At 37.2% G+C, this 19,512-nt stretch overlaps 3 protein-coding genes across 9 annotated transcripts in view; 2 read left to right on the top strand and 1 right to left on the bottom strand.

The window, feature by feature from the left end:
* LOC136241729 (trafficking kinesin-binding protein 1-like) overlaps positions 1-2,111 on the bottom strand; it is a 30,789-nt gene extending 28,678 nt beyond the window's left edge. For 5 of the 6 annotated variants that reach the window (XM_066033002.1, XM_066033008.1, XM_066033004.1 and 2 more), the window contains exon 1: positions 1,969-2,111. The gene's annotated coding sequence lies outside the window, so the exon portion shown is untranslated. Of the gene's footprint in view, positions 1-1,945 lie in introns of all 6 variants that reach the window. The other variant, XM_066033006.1, reaches the window with a different exon arrangement.
* On the top strand, positions 2,074-3,507 carry LOC136241734 (carbohydrate sulfotransferase 14-like). The gene is made up of 3 exons (XM_066033024.1): positions 2,074-2,300; positions 2,351-2,448; positions 2,493-3,507. Exons 1-3 carry the CDS (start codon positions 2,162-2,164, stop codon positions 3,357-3,359), a joined length of 1,104 nt encoding a protein of 367 aa, XP_065889096.1. The 5' UTR covers positions 2,074-2,161; the 3' UTR covers positions 3,360-3,507.
* An 11,839-nt stretch (positions 3,508-15,346) lies between these two features.
* Positions 15,347-17,512, top strand: LOC136241721 (carbohydrate sulfotransferase 9-like). 2 transcript variants are annotated; one of them, XM_066032994.1, is made up of 4 exons: positions 15,357-15,443; positions 15,498-15,562; positions 16,266-16,339; positions 16,392-17,512. In XM_066032994.1, exons 1-4 carry the CDS (start codon positions 15,406-15,408, stop codon positions 17,274-17,276), a joined length of 1,062 nt encoding a protein of 353 aa, XP_065889066.1. In that variant the 5' UTR covers positions 15,357-15,405; the 3' UTR covers positions 17,277-17,512. The 2 variants fall into 2 exon arrangements, with proteins under 2 accessions (XP_065889065.1, XP_065889066.1); XM_066032993.1 differs by having other exon boundaries at positions 15,347-15,562.
* The last annotated feature ends 2,000 nt before the right edge of the window (positions 17,513-19,512 follow it).

Here is a 19,512-nt window from a genome sequence, read left to right as displayed (position 1 = left end):
CCTGATATTATTACTATATATGAAGACAAAGGCTATAGTCCAATACAATACTAAACTGAGCAGCAAAACACCATAATGGATAAATGGCACCCCACACTGAGTTCTGCAGAATCTTGATGATGATAACAAATGCCACTTCAGCTCGAACACTCACTCTAATCTGATCATGAAACAGTAAGCAAGTGATCATGTCAGCGAAAAGGTAGTATACGGAGGAAATAATTAACACTGTTGTAACATTAATAGTATTTTAGTAGTGATGAAATATAATATTACAGTTTATGGACTTTGTGACACTTTCAATGTGTCATGTGTTCTTATACCTTTGAAGAGAACAGTGTGTAACATGTTTGATTGTGTTGCAACTCCAGGCATGTGTAACACCCTGACAAAGCTAATAGAAACAGGATGAGTAATGGAATTTAGGGGTAGCAGAAAAGAATTAATTGATTAATCCCACAATCAATATAATCTCCCAGCCCTACAACCTACAGGAATATCTACTGAGTCCCTGCCTTCACTAGTTCTGTTGAGGGCTCACGTGAAATTTCAAACAGATCTATTCAATTAAGGCAATACTCTAAGGAGCAATTATGACTCCTCTGGTCTAAAATGACATCTCTACACAATAGAGCAGGAGTGACGTCACTACTGGCATTTGTACAGTCAAGTGTTGGTTGTTCTGCTGTTACAGAGTAGACAACAGCTAAAGTACTTCATTGTTGACATTCATCTATTATCACGTACTAACATACTAGAATAATAGATGGTCTGCTTTCTGGCTACATGGTGACAGTACTCTTTATTTGTCCATGACACTTTCGAAACAGGTACACTCGTGAGTTAGTAATGGCAAGGCTAAACTGGCTTCTTTTATTATGAACTGTTGTTAGTACCGACCAGCCACCATACTGACACACTAACGGACAATACGGTAAGCATACAGGAAACATGATTTCACTTCAACCATCACATTAACTAGCACACAGAATAAAGTTTCTACTAATAGCAAGAGTTCATAATATATACTGAGGAGGATATCCTACTCTCTTGTACCCTGTAGAAGGGAATATGACATAACGACAAGGTGTCCCTGTCCTCTCTATATTATTAACTCTTGGTGTCATGGTTTGTGATGTGCTAGCAGCCATAAAAGTGCAAGAATCATTAGCTAGTTGTTACACTCTCGATGCTCGGGAGTTATATTCATGAATGGCCTGGTAAGAAATGCTACACAATTGTTAAGGATTCAGTAAGAAATGCTGACGTTAGACATGCATTGATCGATATTATGTTCAATTAATGACATCATTACTTAGTCTCGTGTGACCAGACTGCTGCTATTTCTTCAGGGTGGCACTTATCTTTCGAATGGGTGCTTATAATCTTTAATCGATATGTGCCATCCCGAAGAAATAGCAGTCTGGCCACACGAGACTAATCATTACTTATACAAAAGAGAAACGGAAATGTTATGTCATAACTTTATGAAACACCCTTCTACAGGGGTGAGAGTAGGATACTGTTCTCAGTATTATGAACTCTTGCTACAAGTAATGCACCAAACTTCGGACCATCTAGTCAAACCCACTATGGTCTGGTAAGACTAGTAATACAACCAGTCATGATTAGTGCATGTCCAGACAATGACATCAAATGACATCATAAGGTAACTAACATTCATCAATGGTTATGTCAATGATGTTGTCAGATGTCACCTGTGTATAATACGGGTGACACTTGGGGTGACATTTACATTATAAAATTAGTACCATTTACAAGATATTCATGGACCACGCCCAGTGCTTCAGTTTTACGCCTGTCACTACTAATTCAACTGTATAGTCATGAAGAAAGAGATGGTTCTCTAACTTTCAAATTCTTAGTACGCTACCTCTTCGCTCAACTTATGAAGACATTTAAACATGTACCATAATTACTATACCTTATTTATCTATAGTCACTTACTAGTTTAATATTCTTAGCCAGTTCGCCAGGGACTCAAGAAGTTCAGAACCGCTATCTCAACATTGCAAAATAAAATCTCTAATCAACCTATTTAAAACAACTTTTAAGTATTTAGCTAAAGACTGTCTACCGTATTTTGAAATCCAGCTTTTTGGGTATTTTTAAATCCATCTTAGTTAATGAAGAAGTATCAATGCTTTGTAGCAAGAGGCGGGTATTACTAGTATTAGTAGGGTTGGTTGTTATGGTATTGTCCGCTGTTACTTTGTTGAATCATATCGGACCAAGTTTCGTGGGAATTTATCGATATGAAGATGGCGGTTATGTGGATAGTAAGTTCCTTACACAAACTACACTGTGTTACTGTAATCAATTATACTAGGTAAAATTGTCACCAGTGATAGAGAATCACGTGATGTAACAATAAAGGACGTAGATTTGCCGATAAGCTTATCTCCGGATATTGACAAACGCGGAGAAGTAAGTTACTGTTTGTTCATCCCTACTACGCATGCTCCGTATAGTTTCAGAAAAGAGAGGTAGAGAAATATTGTGAGCAATATCACTCACCAGATGCTATGCCTAATGATGGACGCTTTGCTAAGGAAGCCCTCAAACACTTGCTCATTGATCGAGAGAGGAAGATCATGTTTTGTATAGCACCAAAACTAGCCAGTACTAACATACGTGTTATGTTTGCTGCTCTAAATAAGGCCATTTCCCCTGAGGCTGTATTTGAAAAGTTAACCCATGATCGAGATCTGTACGCTCAGAATTACAACATGCTAAAGATGTCACCAGCAGAAAGGAAGAAGAAACTGGACAGCTATTTCAAGTTTGTGATGACACGAAATCCTCTAGAGAGAATTCTATCAGCTTATCGCAACAAATTTGAGCACCATCCAATTTCTAAGAACATCTCAGGAGTTTTTGATGAAGCCAAGATAGAAATGATTAAAATAAACAGACCATACATGTACGCTAAATGGGAGAGAAGTGGTCGTACACTTAAAGTGTTTCCCACATTCAACGAGTTTATCCACTACTTGGGTTCCCATAGTTACTATGACTTGGATCCTCACTTCAGACCACTACAATACATATGTCATCCTTGTGTCTTCCATTATGACTTCTATGCTAACCTCAAACTGATGCCTGCAGAATTTGACCGACTGTTTGAAAAGTTTAACATTCCTCAGGATTCCTTCAGGAACCAGCCGGCCCACCATGACACCGGCTCTCTCATGCCAAAGTACTATGCTAAGTTGAGTGAGTCTGAGAAGAAGATGGTGTACCAGTTTGCTCATTCTGAGATGGAGTTTTACTACCACATTTATCCTGAGGAGAGGGACATGCACGTACCACTGATTGGAGAGTTTGAATTAGACTAGTTTGTAAATATTTAAACAGGTCCCAGTGTAGTTGTAATCTACTCTAATTTTCTGTCACTTCATTTTGTTGAGTTGTGTCAGTGAGTTGATTTAAGTGTGGTACAGCTGTGTTACATCTTTCCGACAAAGTCTTGTCTTTATTACTTAATCTCATAATCCTAGCAGGCGTGGAATTTGATTGGGAATTGAATTCAGCAAAGTTTGTTATTCAATAAACAATTGTGTTAGTCAGAAACCCTGCACTACACTTTCATAGCAAGCTCTGTTGTCTAAGCATTGAAAGAGCTACTCCAATAGAGCAGTTAAAAACTCTAATAAAACATTCACAATGGAAAACGGATAGTAAACCAAAATATAAATGTAAGATAATGTCAAAATTAAATTTTAAAGAATAATAATTTATAGCTAACTCTTGAGCTTTCCATTTCAATTGGAGAAACGTATTTGGATCATTAGCCATCAACTAAATGACATTAATGCTTTGTACTAAAATCATGAATCTATTTGAAACTTGATTTTCAAAATTTGTCGATCGGTGGCTAGAAGTTGTGCCCCAGACCCATGCTCTCATAATTCACAGCCACATCTGGAAATTGCCTTGGAAAAATTCTGGATACACCCCAAGGTTGCATGGTGTCCTATCTATGCCATATATAGCATGTTGGTAGTATAAACATCAATTAAGGAACTGTCTATAGCTCCTGATGGAGGGGAAGATAATACAGAACTGATTCACTAATGGAACATTAACAAAAATTTCATCATTAATAAACACTGCAACACCTGCAAAGATTAATAAACAACACCTGTAGGTGTTTATTATAAATCTGTTAAGTGAGAAGTGATCTAACTTAACATCTAACTAGCTATACAACTACTGAACTGCTATAGTAATTACCCTTCTCAGGATGGGAACAAAATTGAATGCATGGCCTTTTAGATTTGTATCTTACAGAAACACTATATAATATTACTAGTATTTTAAAAATTGAAGTAGGGATCTATGTAATAAAAAGTAGTGAAACAGAATGATCGTGCTACAGCTTAGCTCAGTGGGAAAGTCTCTACTTTGCATTGAGCAAAATTACAGCTAATGTGCCAAAGTAGGGACTTTCCCACACAATCATTCATCTCTTGTTTCACTACTTTATTGCATAGATCCCTGCTTCATTTTTAAATTAACAATTTTTAAATACTATGTTTGTTTAGTTGTTTTTTTGTAGCACAGTTACCGCACTGTTTTATATGGTAACTGAACTGACTACTTCAAGGTCATGTATACATGACTAACTCTTCCACTAGCCCAAAATTTTGGCTGTCTGTACCATCTTTGCTGATGAATAAGGTTCATGTTAGTTTTTGAGAAGGTATTCATCTCAGTAGTTGAAAATTTTACGATAGCATTGATGGTGTGGTAGCTTGTGGTCTTTATGGCACAATTTTCACCACACCCCAAATTTCAACATGTGTCACTTACATATGCGAATATAGCACTTTAAAACAAGCAGTTGGGCTTAAGTTTGGCATAACTATGATTTTTTTTACATAATTTGCATCCTACTAATGTGGTTTTCAAACCACGCCCATTGACAGTAACCATGGTAATAAAATGTACTTATGCTAACTTCGTTTTTCAGCTTATTCTAATGACTGGATAGTGACTCTTAAAAGAACCATTATAGTAGCTCTAGTTTGACATTATAAATTTATTGATTTGATTATCAATCTTGTCAGCATGTTTAGTAAGCCATACCCATGCAGTGAATGGATACTTACTCTTCAAAAAACCACACACTAGCTCTGATCTGATATCCCATAAAATTGCAGTGCTGGGATTTTTGACAATTCAATCTTGCCACTGTGTTTAGTAGGCTACACCTATAGACTGGATACTTGCTCTTCAAAAAACCACATAGTACATACCTCTGGTCTGGAAGTAAAAAGAATTTTGCTCTAAAGTAGTTCTTGGGATGGGAGCATTCCATACTATTCTGTAATGCCTTGTCGATTTTAGGAAAACGATTTCGGGATGCTAGTTTAAATGCCATTTGCATTGAAGCTGTGCTTGCTGCTGAGGGCTCCATCAATGGTGTTCTTGATGGTAAGCATTACAATTGTGCTGTCAGAGTCCACAAATGTATTTGTGAAGCATCAATGAGATTGATGTGGGCACAGTTTCTAACTTGAACAGAAAATGACCAGGAATCCCACTCCGCAGCTGTATTATTTTTTGAACAGGTGAACAGCATGGCCAATAATCTTAACCAGAGAAGCTTTAACAAACCGTTCAATAGTCAACTCTTACCCAAATTAATGGCAAAATGAATTCTTTTCTTCATCATTTGCATTGTGACCGGATAATAGAGAACTATCAGCTTATTGGATGTCATAGGTTGAGAAATTCTTGGAGTTTTGCATGGATCCTGTGAAGGAAACTGGGATTTTACATCTCAATGCTATAAGAAGTTTAATTCCATGGTGTTTTGCATATGACAAAGTCAATTATGCCAGATACCTCACTGTATTACGCTGAAATGTTAGCTCTGCCAGAGAGTAGGCCTGAAGTTTATCAAGCATTTAATTCTGGACAGTTTTCAGTTCAATTATCTTGTCTCAACCCTTTTGGATGAATACCAGTTGATCAAGCTACTGAGGTGACTGTGAACAAAGATACTTAGACTCCAGGAGGTACCACTGAATTTAGTTTGAAGCCAGGTGCTGTTCAGCGGTTTTATATGACAGCAGAGCATCAAAGCGCCTTCTTGGCACAGATAAGAAACATGGTTGATGGAAACAAAGCTAAACTCCAGCATCCTGATTTACAGCAGACACTGAAGAATTCAGAAAGATGCAGAGACAGTTGCAACAGTGTGTGAACTAGTTCAAGGTTGGATTAATCCATTTGGTGAGAACCAGAGTATATCAACAGCTAGGAAAGCCCCTAGAGAAGTTACTTCTGATCTGATGAAGGAACATGATATTGGTCAACAATGTTATTCAGATTTTAAAGATCAGCGTCTAGAAAAAGATCTCCAGTAAAGAAATTTCATGACCCAATAGTATTGAGCAAGTTAAAATCTTTTAGCAGCATGTCAGTGCAAAAGAAGCAAGTGAAATCTAGTGGCAAAGTGGCTATATTGATGGGAGAATTATTGTGATGGCTCAAGGACGCAACCTCAAGATGGAAGATATTCTGTCCCATCCCCTTGGACCATTACCTTGGGCTTTGTCCACACCAGATGGATTGCTTAGAAAAACCAATAATTTGCAATAAAGCTGCTTTAGCAACATGTCTTCAAAGCAATGTAGCACACCAGTTGAGCAGTTATCAGATAATTTTGCATTGATCATAGATGGAATGAGTTTAGTGCAAAAGGTCAAAGGTGAGCAATCTACATTAATTTTGGTGATGTTGCTACTGCAGTACTGCAAATGGTGCTGAGAGAAGGAAAACATAACAAAAGAATTGATGTTGTTTTTAACATATACAAAGAAAATTCAATCAAAAACAGCGAGAGGTTGCTGCAAGGTTGGGAGACTGGTCATCAGTTTCAGAACACTGCTAGTATATACACAGATCATAAGGCAATGGAGGAATTTTTTGTCAAGAACCACTAACAAAACCAACTTAATCGCCTTTTTAGTAAGTGAATGGAGGAGTACACAGCACAGAGAACGATTGGGTGAGAAAGTTTTGTATGCTACCGTTAGTGAGGTTTGTATGCTACCGTTAGTGAGGTTTGTTTCAAAATTACATCAGAGGAATGCGTGCAAGTACCATGTCTACAGTGTAATCAAGAAGAAGCTGATGGATGCCTTTTTGCTTTAAATACATGCTGCTCATGCAGCAAAAGATGGATATCAGGCTGCTGCTTAGAAGATACAGATGTTTTCATCGTGTTGTTAACTTTCCATGATCCCATTGGAGTACCCTTATTTCAGAAATGCAGCACAAAAATAAGGAAAATAAATATAGACATCAAGAAAGTTGGTTCTAGTGTGGAAATGTGCCAAGCCCTAATAATTGGTATCCATGCATTTACTGGGTGTGACACTGTCAGTGCATTTGCTGGTACAGGTAAGGCTAAAGCTCTGAAGATGCTGACTCACAGCAGGGATTACCAAGATACCTTTATGGAATTGGGTAGAGAGTGGGATGTGTCATTAGAGCCAATGAACAAGCTTGAGCATTTCACGTGCCATCTCTGTGCTCCTAAGACATCTTCTACTAAAATCAATGAGCTAAGGTATCATCTGTTCTGTGCCAAGAAGGGTGAGGGTGAGGTTGAAAGTCATCTACTTCCACCTTGCAAAGATTGCATAGTTCAGCACGCTCTTTGATCAAATTTTCAGCTGCCATATGGCAAAGATGTTTGGAACAGAACCCTAGTATTCCAAGTCCTGAAGGCAAGGGATGGAAGATTGAAGTACACTCAACTAGTGATACACTGGATGACTGGTCAACCAGCACCTCAAGCTATTTTAGATCTTCTAGCTTGCAATTGTGCAAAGAAGTGTCAGCTGCCAAGGTGCATTTGTATGACTAATGGGCTCGTGTAGACTGCAGGACTGAACAAAAATGTTTTATGTAACTAGTAATATGATTTTGCATAATTGTAATGTCACGTAATTACTGTATCTACGTAATATGACCATAAAAATTAGAAGCTACCACAAATACATTGCTATCATGCATTTTTGTGTTATTGGGATGGATACCTTCTCAAAAAAAGCACTGAACCTTATTCAGCTCAGTAGGTACCGACTGACCCCTCCAGCTCATGGACTAACAGGGGCATGGCAGCTCACATGACCACAGCAATGTTCAACGCTATTTCATATTGATTTGAGATTTCATATAATCATCGATTCAATCGATGCACAATTTTATTCCACAACTATAGTATGTGCGTGTTGAGTTGCAATATGGATCATCAAAAACATTTAATAACTCCCAAATAGAAATTCATATGATCTTGAAATTTGGCACATTTATTTGTAGCACCACTTGACCTGCTAAAAATATTTTAAAATCATTTCATTCAAATATCTGACACAATATTTACAGTCAATCTAAAATTCCACCATACATTTCCTATGGGGAAGCCATAAATGTGCAATGTTCATTACTGCTCTTTCCCAAACCTGCAGTAATGCAGTCAAACCACACATGTCTGTTGGTGACATTTTTGCCGTCACTACTAATCATTTGGTTGGCTGAAATGTTAATTTTCTTGAAAAAATCCACTTTTTATTTCTAGCTGTTTTTCAGGATCCAGCTCAACTTGTACATGCTATAATTTCTGATCCTAATGTTCTGTCAAGAAGTGTATAATGATCCAATTGGGTCAAAATAGGGATGTGTATATGGTTTACATTATAATTACCACCCCAACGATCTTTTTATGCTTTTTTTAGTTTCCCCTATATGAATTATCCCATGCAGTTTACTATAGTTTAGTGTACATTATGGATTTGCTTATTAACGAGGATCGTGTAATTTTAAATTTGAGTTGAGAAATTGTGTATTCTACACACAGTCTACCCACATGTATACAGAGTCCCTTATAAGTTATGAGCTATACTGAATTTATATTATAGCTGCTGGTAGCTATATAGGACTTTATAGTATGTAGTCAAATTTAGTACATGCTCTATTGCTATTCTCAATAGACTACTTTACCAATAAGGGGAAAGTGATGTTTTGTATGACTTTTTAGCAAAAAAATAGGATTTGTGCTTCTATTTCAGCTGTACATTATCCAAACTATTTACATTTGGTATCAAATGATTGGTCTCACTATAAGGAACAAGATGACACTTGTTTGGTATCCATAGCTTAATTTGTTCTAAAGTTATCATCATTTTACTGGACATTATTTAGTCCCGCCCACACGCTTATTTAAATGTTGGTTTAAGCTATTTATTACTTGTCTAATGATAGATTTCCCATGGCAAGGGACATTTTATAACAGAGGGTCATAATGAAGACTAGAGGTGCATGTGTTACCATGGAAACCAGAAACAGCATAGCTTTATATACAATTCGGTTGTTTTCATTCTCCACTGTCATGAAGATGGATTTAGTTGTTTATATTCCAAACCTGACATTGTACAAATTAAGTTAAGTACATACACAATGACATTCATTATAATAAAATTGTATGGCTGTGGTAGTGGAAAATCTATTCTCTTGTGTATATAAATGGTAAGTTTCGCTTTCATTCAGTGTTCAGGTATTTGTATCATCTTCTTCATGGATTGAGATATCTGAGTTGGTGTAGCCTGTTCCCTTGCAGTTGCCACAAACAGAAGAGCATCTCACATTGTATTTCTTGCAAGTGCGTCTCATGCTGCTGCAGTCAATGTGGCAGTTACATCTAATCATTTTCAACAGCTCATCTGGAGCAGGTGATAAATCAGTTAGCACAGGCATCAGTTTTCCATCATAGTCTTTCCACCCCCATGCAGTTGGCTGCATTTCACTGGCATCATCTTTACACTCTTGTATTTGGAATATACATGGAAACTGTGATATTTAGCAGCAGCTGAAGTAGGTGTCAAAGTTTGTGGAAGAACAAATGTAGTACTTTTAGCTGACCTTTTCACAAAACGCTTGTAGCAGAGAGAGTTTGATCCTTTGGATTTCCACTGTATATATCCACTAGTTTTTGCTCTCCTGCAGCCTTGATGTCCTTTGGTGTAGGTGTTGCTGCCCTGAACACTTTGGCCTGCATTTGAAAGTGTTTACTGGACTTGAACTTCTTAAGGGAAGTACTTAAGGGAAGTACCTTTCCCAATGCCATATAGCTGTGATGTTGTGTCACATCCAAGTATTGCATGTAAGAAGAGAATGTTGTTGCATATTTCATAGCCAAGTTTCTCTTTGACAGCAGTTATGTTCAACTTTGCATGCAGGAAGAGAATGTTGTTGCAAGTATTGCATGCAGGAAGAGAATGTTGTTGCATATTTCATAGCCAAGTTTCTCTTTGACAGCAGTTATGTTCCACACCCTGGGTTTCATTTTTCAAACCAGAGCCAAAGAAAGCTACTATGAAACCCAGGGTGTGGAACATAACTGCTGTCAAAGAGAAACTTGGCTATGAAATATGCAACAACATTCTCTTCCTGCATGCAATACTTGGATGTGACACAACATCACAGCTATATGGCTTTGGGAAAGGTACTTCCCTTAAGAAGTTCAAGTCCAGTAAACACTTTCAAATGCAGGCCAAAGTATTCAGTACAGCAACATCTACACCAAATGACATCATGGCTGCAGGAGAGCAAGCACTAGTGGATTTATACAGTGGAAATCCATGGGAAGAATTAGATGGAAAACTGATGCCTTTGCTAACTGATCTATCACCTGCTCCAGATGAGCTGTTGAAAATGACTAGATGTAACTGCCACGCTGACTGCAGCAGCATGAGATGTCCTTGCAAGAAATACAATGTGAGATGCTCTTCTATTTGTGGCAACTGCAAGGGAACAGGCTGCACCAACTCAGATACCTCAATCCATGAAGAAGATGATACAGATACCAACACTGAATGAAAGCGAAACTTACCATTTATATACACAAGAGAATAGATTTTCCACTACCACAGCCATGGTTAAAGTACAATTTTATTATAACGAATATCATTGTGTATGTACTTAACTTAAGTTGTACAATTTCAGGTTTGGAATTCTAAACAATTAAATCCATCTTTATGACAATGGAGAATGAAAACAACCGAATTGTATATAAAGCTATGCTATTTCTGGTTTTCATGGTAACACATGCACCACTAGTCTTCATTATGACCCTCTGTCATAAAACTATCATTAGACAAGCAATAAATAGCTTAAACCAAAATTTAATTGAGTGCGTGGGCGGGACTAAATAATTTCAGTTTTCTCCAGTAAAATGATGATAACTTTAGAACAAATTAAGCTATGGATACCAAACAAGTGTCATCTTGTTCCTTATAATGAGAGCAATCATTTGATACCAAATGTAAATAGTTTGGATAATATACAACTGAAATAGAAGCACAAATCCTTTTTTGTTGTTGCTAAAAATGGCTAAAAAGGTCATGCAAAAGGTCACTTTCCCGTTATGGAATTTTCTGGGACTTTTGATATGTTATAGAGCACATTTTTCTGTGCTAGAAACTGTTGAAACCATTTGTGTTGCGATTAGTTTAAGGTCAAACCATAAAATGACCCCGGACTACATTGCAAATGTTGTTTCACATCAGTAAGAGACATATAACAACAGTGTAGTCATAATGCTTGCTGCACTGTGATCATTTTGATATGAAAGCTAGTCATCGAGTACCTATAGTTCATCTTACACTATGACTTTTGTTAAAAAATTCAACCTTTATTACTACTGACACTCACATTAGCATTGCCACAGACCACACAGGATAGCAGTTTAAACCAAAATCAAATATAACAGTAAGTTACAGACCCCAACAAGTATCTAGTAACAGAATGGGAGTAAAGCATTATTTGACCTTTACGGCACTGTCATTAAGGATTGATTATGGCCGCTTGTAGGACTGGATACTGATACATTAGGATCTTTTCAGCAAGTGTTTCTGTGACTAACAGGCTTATTCTTCACCACAACATGTACTACATTCTTGAAGCCATATCTTCACCTATGAACATGCTATTTTCACTCTGTTTGTGCCAATTGCTAGTTCTATAGGTGGTAAACAGTGTCCAAGTTTCATTTCAATACAAGGAACTGTAAGTCTGTGAGACATTAAAAACATACAAATTTGTATAGGAACCAAATGTGTGTGGTTTAGAAAACATGTACTCCAGACATTGCCAATCTCACCTTAATTAAATTTCTCTTTCCTTTAAATAAAGATACAGCTAGAGTGCATAGTTTATGTGCACTTCATGAGGGTATGACTATGCTACTAATTGAAGCTGTTGATATTATTTGCACAGCTTATAAGCTATAATTATTATGCATAATTCTCATCCAAATAGTTAGCCGGCCGGCTATGCCTTTGTGATGCACCTTGATCACATAGCTACACTTTAAACATTCATCTTTCCCATGCCTGCTATGGGCTATAATACCTGTTCTGATTGCACTTTTTTAACTAGCTTTTTATACTGAAAATTAAAACAATCCGTAAGCCGGAATATTTTGTGCATGCATAATTATGTGTTAATATTATAGTGAAACTTCACTTATAGCCACCTCCTAATAAGGCCATGGCCACCTTAGCCATGCAGATTCAGAAGCATATCTTTCATATTATTACATTTCATTAATATTGTGGGGCACCTTATTAAGCCATGCATGCATGCAGTGCAGGCTGCATGTGTACTGAGGACCAAAATGGTACACCTAACACAATATTCCCTCAATATGGACCATATAAGGTATCACTACAAAAATTTCTACTCCTAGCCTCATATATATCTTTACACTGCCGGCTCATTATTATATTATTAATACCAATTGTATAGCCAGTTGTATGGCCAATTGTATAGCCAGTTGTATGGCCAGTTGTATAGCTAGTTGTATAGCCAGTTGTATGGCCAGTTGTATAGCCAGTTGTATGGCCAGTTGTATGGCCAGTTGTATGGCCAGTTGTATGGCCAGTTGTATGGCCAGTTGTATAGCCAGTTGTATGGCCAGTTGTTGCATGGTTTGATCTAACTATAGGCTACTGTCAATTAGTGGTATATTATCTATGGTGTGTTGAAAACCTCAATAATAAGGCCACTTATTTTGTGTTATGGTTGAGGTTTTCAGTATAGAGCTGGCATGCATCTTACTATAATAGGGCCACTATCATGGGACTAGTCACGGATCCACAGATCCATTTAAACACTATCATATAATGGTATGCATGGTATGATGTTTTACTGTAGCAACCTCTTGGCCTCAGGATCGAACTCATGGCTATTCTGAAAAGCTAGCTAGTAGTAGCAGCATTTTGAATGCTTAATCACCAAAACTTGTTTCCTTCACACATCTGGTTACTGTCAGCTCCCATTATTCCGCATTCTTCCATTATTTTCTTGTATTCTGTATACAGGCTCAGTAAAAGCCATCTTGTAACAGTGTCAGCTCATGTATGTGTTAGCAGTGCTACCAGGTCGGCATAAATTCATGTTTGTGTTCAGTTATTCTAGGATTTCTCCTTTAGAGGGGAATCAGGAATTTGGGGGGGGATGACCAGGTTAAAGTAGCTATAATTATACTGATACACTAATTGTCCAAGTTCATAGTGTGTATACAACAGTTGAAACAGTTGCTAAACTATTTCAACTATTAGGCTGTGTCATGAGTGTTTTTAGTTTGAGTTTTGTGATTGGGTGAATGAAGCGGCCATGCAGATCCAATGGTTATAGTTACAGGAGCTTGATGCATCATGCAGTGTTGTAATGTATACTATTTAGGGCAATTATGTGTACCTCTTGTACATAATTATTCTATTAGTTGTGCATTGTGTATGTTGCATCTGTGGAAGCATAGATATGGTGGAAGTCAGCTATGACATTGTAATGGCCACGTGATACCACAAGTACTAGCAATTGTAGCAAACTAGGACATTATCCACCACTCATCATCATTTCTATTTCAATCGAATTGTAAGACTTTAGAATCATCTACCTGTTATAAACTTATCTTTACCACCTTATGTCATCAAACAAAAGCTCACAAAACATCTATGGGACCATTTTACAGTTAACTTCAACTCTGATCGATCCTGTTCATTTCATTTCTTATGTCCATGCCACTGATGCTCAAGACAACCAATCTCCACTAATTTTCTCCCTCTTTAATGACACTGAACTACAAATTAGTAATAAATATAGTTACTCTACATAGTTAGGCCACTTCAACTTAATTTCATGTTTCTCGGGCCCGACCGACCCATTTAATTTCTTGGAACAATGTTTATGTTAACTTTTAAGATCACATGTTTGGTCATGTAAGTGGAAGGAAATGCATGGAGTCAATGTATTGCTGGCCTTCCATATCAGTAAAGTGCAGAGCAAATTTGGAAGAAATGACTTAGCTATTTTTACTTTTTGTTGTAAAATAACTTGGCGCATGAAGTTATTTACTTTTTGGGTGTTTATATAATACTACATTAAAGTATGTATTATTGTTTTGCATGGTTATATATACTGTGAGTAGCATATTTAGCTTTAGTCTAAGTTTAGAAAATTTTTAAAATTTTATATTTTGCCTACCTACCGACCCTATGTTTGCCTATCTTTCGTCCGAGAAACATTAATTCAAGTTGATGTGGCCTTAAGTAATAAGTAATTGTAATGTAGTTAATTATAATTAATGTATAGCTGTACATTTCTGGCTGTGGACACAGGTTGCCCACAGACCTTTGATGCAGGTTCTCCTGCTTCAAAAAGCATTATAAATAAATAAATAAAATAAATAAATAAATAAATAAATTGAAAGATCTGCATGGCCGGGTGGGGTGGATGTCTAAAAATCTTAAAATTGAAAAGCTGTTAGTGCAGACACTGTGCAGGGTTATAGCTAGCAAACTGAATAAGGAATTTTTTCTAAAATCAGACTTTCTGAGATCATGAAATCATAGGTAATAGACACCCCACGAGATCATGTAGGCTAGGTGTCTATTATGATTATACTGGGGGTATGTTTGTTGCTGGCTTCACACCGAGTCCTGGTGCATACCATTTTGAAAGCAAATATAAGTAATGGAAATGGCGAGGGAAATGGACCGCCCATGCACCCACACGCAAATATACCTGAGTCCCGGCATGCAGGAAGGCCAGAGTCTACAGATCGTGGAGCGCGCTACACTGCAGCTCTGCGCCTGCAAGCTCATGCAATCCTGCTATAGTCCGGGTGACTAAAATCATGCATAGATCCTGATGATATACCTACAGTATACTGACAGCACATATACCAAGTATAGTACAGTATAGTATCTGTGCCTGTGTGCTGACAGCTAATCGACCACAAGTATCACGTGAGTGTAGGCCGGATTAGCAAACGGACCGCTGCGCTACTACCAAGCTGTCTCAATGGCAAAGTTTTATCGCAAGAGGCGGGTATTAGTAGGGTTAGTTGTTGTCTTATTATCTGCTGTTGTATTTTTGAATCATATCGGGCCAAGTTTCGTGGAAACTTATCTGTATGAAGCGCGATATGAAGCTCGGCGACATGGTGAAGACGTAGCAAGTAAGCTGCAAATGTTTGTCTGCATAATGACGTGTTTGCAAGGGTCGGGGAGAATGGTTGTTAATACGGTCTGTAAGCTACGCCTTTTCTTAGTCTGGCGCCGCCCGCTCCAGCAGTTGGCCGTGGTCAGTCAGTTTAAATAAGGGATAGCTTCTGCTAAACTTCTGGAGCCGGTATGAGTGGAGTGTGTGATATTGATAAGTATCCCGTACCACTAATCTATGACTTGGACTCATTGTACACACCATGGCTGTGTGGTTACATCACTAATAATTATACTGTGACATGATAATCACGACAAACATGATCAATTAATATAAAAAGTACATAAACTATTGTAGCAGTTGGAGAAAGAACTTGAGTTTATAGTAACATCATTGTAGAACCTACTGACCTATTTAAATTGTGAAGATACGACTTTATGTTGCACAATAGTTATAAAGTAACCTACATCTCTTCTCCCTTAACTATAGCCAGTTCTACTAAACTTGTGTTGTATATTAGGGGTGCTCCACACACATCAAATTGTATGAGTACATAATTTGTCCATTAAGCGGTGTTAGTTCTCACTGCTAATCAAATTATAAGTTACTAGCATATTTCAGTTTAAAGTTATAAAGTTGGTAGCTAGATGTTTTTGATTTGTTTGGAAGACTCCTTTTCTCATGTTATCATCAAACAACTGGACAATGTTGTTGTCTAGGTAACAGACAATCACATGATCTACACACTGATGTACTATTAAGCTTGATTCCAGATATTGACAGACGTGGAGATGTGAGTTACTAATAATATATCACTATCCCATACCAAACTATGTCTTCACTAGTTCCAGAGAAGACAAGTAGAGAAATATTGTAAGCAATATCATTCACTGAATGTTATTCCAGAAGATGATCATTTTGTTAATGAGACCCTCAAACACTTGCTCATTGATCAAAAGAAGAAGATTATGTTTTGTATAGCCCCAAAACTAGCCAGTACTAACATACGCGTTATGTTTGCTGCTCTAAATGGCAACATTTCCCCTGAGGTTGTGTTAAATCGTAATAACCGAAGCATAGACACTGGTAAATATAACATGTTAAGTGTTTTACCAGAGGAAAGAAAAAAGAAATTGGAAAGTTATTTCAAGTTTGTGATGACACGAAATCCTCTGGAGAGAATTCTATCGGCTTACCGCAACAAATTTGAGAACCATCCAATTTCTAGGAATCTTTCAAGACGTTTTGATGAAGCCAAGATAGAAATGATTAAAATAAACAGACCAGACATGTACACTAAATGGGAGAGAAGTGGTCGCACACTTAAAGTGTTTCCCACATTCAACGAGTTCATCCACTACTTGGGTTCCCATAGTTACTATGACTTGGATCCTCACTTCAGACCACTACAATACATATGTCATCCTTGTGTCTTCCATTATGACTTCTATGCTAACCTCAAACTGATGCCTGCAGAATTTGACCGACTTCTTAAAAAATTTGATATTCCCAAAAACTTTTTCAAAAACCAACGAGGCCATCGCCGTGACACCGGCTCTCTCATGCCAAAGTACTATGCTCAGTTGAGTGAGTATGAGAAGAAGATGGTGTACCAGTTTGCTCATTCTGAGATGGAGTTTTACTACCACATTTATCCTGAGGAGAGGGACATGCACATACCACTGATTGGAGAGTACACACAAGTCATAGCTACTCTGAAGATTGATTGATTGTTTATTACCGCTAAACAGTCGGACAAAACCGCTCTTCCCTGCCAGAGGGGCACACATATATACAACAACATAACATACAGTAAACATACACAGAGGTGCTACAAACTACACAGACAATAAACACAGCAAACAGTTAACAGTTAACTACAACACATAATTATTACAAACCAAACAAATTTAGTAAATAAATTCTGTTTTAAACAAACTTTTATATTAATGATCAATTCACATGATATAGCTATAGATCTTCTCCAACTCTATACTGTCCTCATTATAACTAAAGCTAATCATAGTGACACAACAGTTAACATGAAGCTAAGGAAAAGATTTCTTTATCACCGCGGTAATATACCACCAGTAGTGTTGTCGATCTCTTTACTAAAAGTCCAAGGACTGTAAACATCCATAATCAACAACTTGTGTAGTACATTTGTAGATTAATAGTGACTACACTGACATTTGGTAGAATATTGACTAAAGCCTGGGCCATCCTTTATACTAAACAATTATATACTCAAATAATATAATTCACTAATAGGCCTATACCACTAACACACCAGGTACTAGTGGGTACATCATTAAAAGTGTTCTGTTCTAATTAACTAACAAAACTTTCAAGAATCACTTATAAGGGTATATTGCTCATTAGAAACTCTAACAAAAACAGCATGGCACTGCAAAGAAAGTTTTGACCAAAACAGTTGACCATCACACAGTACGGTACTACCATCACACAGTACGGTACTGCCATCACACAGTACGGTACTACCATCACATAGTACAGTAGTACTGCATACTAGGATCACGAAGTTTGAGCTTTTCTAGCCAAAATATCACCCTAAAACCAGCCTCAAGTTTCCTTTATGACAGTTGGCAGCAGGCACAGCCAAGCCCAAAAATGTCTTCAGACCAACCCCAAACCCTTCCAAAGTTTCTATGGAATTTTAAAACTTCAATTTAACAGATTTTTATACTGACTGACTAACTGACTAACTGATGCCTCCAGCCAAGCATAACTCAACAATGGATAAGACTACAGGCTTGACTTCTTCACGTTCAACATCACTTTGTCTAGAGATGTGCCTTTTTGCTAACCACAGTATGTACAATACACACATCATGGACTTGCCTTTGTCCTGCTTTGTGTTCCAGTTCTTTTTGCTGACAACACAAGGTGCCAATTCATGATAGTGCAATGCAGTTTCCTTGTCAATGACATGGTTTATTGTCTGTAGTGACTGGACTGATTACAGGCACACTTATCATACTGTTACGATCTTTGTTTGTAACGTGTAATGGCCACCCCTTTCCATTACATAATTGATCATTGGGGCATGCGTTGTGATGCAAAACTACTTTTATGCATTCTGGTGCCATTCTTTCTGTTAATGTGGTAGTGTTGTGTACTGGTCTATTTGTCATAATACGTTATTAAAAGGTGAACAAACAAATAGAAGGAAAATGAGGAATAATATTTTAAATTGGATTAGGGGTCAAAGAAATAAAAGTATATAGTGAAACAAGAGAATAGCTGAAAAGGTAGTGAAACAAGGAAGGTTGCCTATACACTAGTGGACATTTAATCCTAACTCAGTCATGGACTCATGGGCATAGACTGAAGTTTACAGATTTAATGTCCACTAGTATATCTACCTGCAGTGCAGGTAGCTATAGGAAACCTTCCCTGTTTAGTATTCCCTTGTTTCACTATTTTTTTATTTCTTGATCCCTAACCTAACTTAAAATTCCAAATTTTTCCTTCTACTTATTCTAATAGAACATTCACAATTAAAAATTAAGTGCTTCAAAAATCTGACAATGGCATCCATGTTTAATTTGTTGAAACTCTGCACTACTATTATGGTACTGACCTCTCCTATTATGGTGTTAAAGTGTTACAATATAATCTCCAGAATTTTTACACTGTATGAATATATCACTATCAAGGTTGGCTTAATACAGTTTTGTGTTGACGAATTGAACAAATTCATAAATTGGTCTGAGACAGTACTATCTTGGTTCAATATCTACCCACCATATAACCATACCAGATAATGATGATGAAATATTAAGAAAGGTTTCCGGCAGTGACTGTTTTTAATATTAACTGACCAAATATTCAATTTCTTCACCCAAAATACATTGATGGTGTTGTTGAATCATTGCTTAGCAGACGGATCAATCTCAAAACAGTTTTTCAGTGTAAAATCCAAAGAGGTTCCTCTACATACCG

This window comes from Dysidea avara, chromosome 12, assembly GCF_963678975.1.
Source record: "Dysidea avara chromosome 12, odDysAvar1.4, whole genome shotgun sequence".
NCBI classification, from domain to species: Eukaryota; Metazoa; Porifera; class Demospongiae; order Dictyoceratida; family Dysideidae; genus Dysidea; species Dysidea avara.
The sequence above is the reverse complement of the archived record's forward strand: the minus strand, read 5'-3'. Positions and strand labels throughout refer to the sequence as shown.

Bases quoted from the DNA above. Each gene is read 5' to 3' on its own strand.
- LOC136241734 (XM_066033024.1), top strand. From the start codon at position 2,162: ATGCTTTGTAGCAAGAGGCGGGTATTACTAGTATTAGTAGGGTTGGTT. The intron at 2,301-2,350 runs GTAAGTTCCTTA...CAATTATACTAG, and splicing joins AGATGGCGGTTATGTGGATA to GTAAAATTGTCACCAGTGAT. The intron at 2,449-2,492 runs GTAAGTTACTGT...TGCTCCGTATAG, and splicing joins ATATTGACAAACGCGGAGAA to TTTCAGAAAAGAGAGGTAGA.
- LOC136241721 (XM_066032993.1), top strand. From the start codon at position 15,406: ATGGCAAAGTTTTATCGCAAGAGGCGGGTATTAGTAGGGTTAGTTGTT. The intron at 15,563-16,265 runs GTAAGCTGCAAA...GTTGTTGTCTAG, and splicing joins ACATGGTGAAGACGTAGCAA to GTAACAGACAATCACATGAT. The intron at 16,340-16,391 runs GTGAGTTACTAA...TGTCTTCACTAG, and splicing joins ATATTGACAGACGTGGAGAT to TTCCAGAGAAGACAAGTAGA.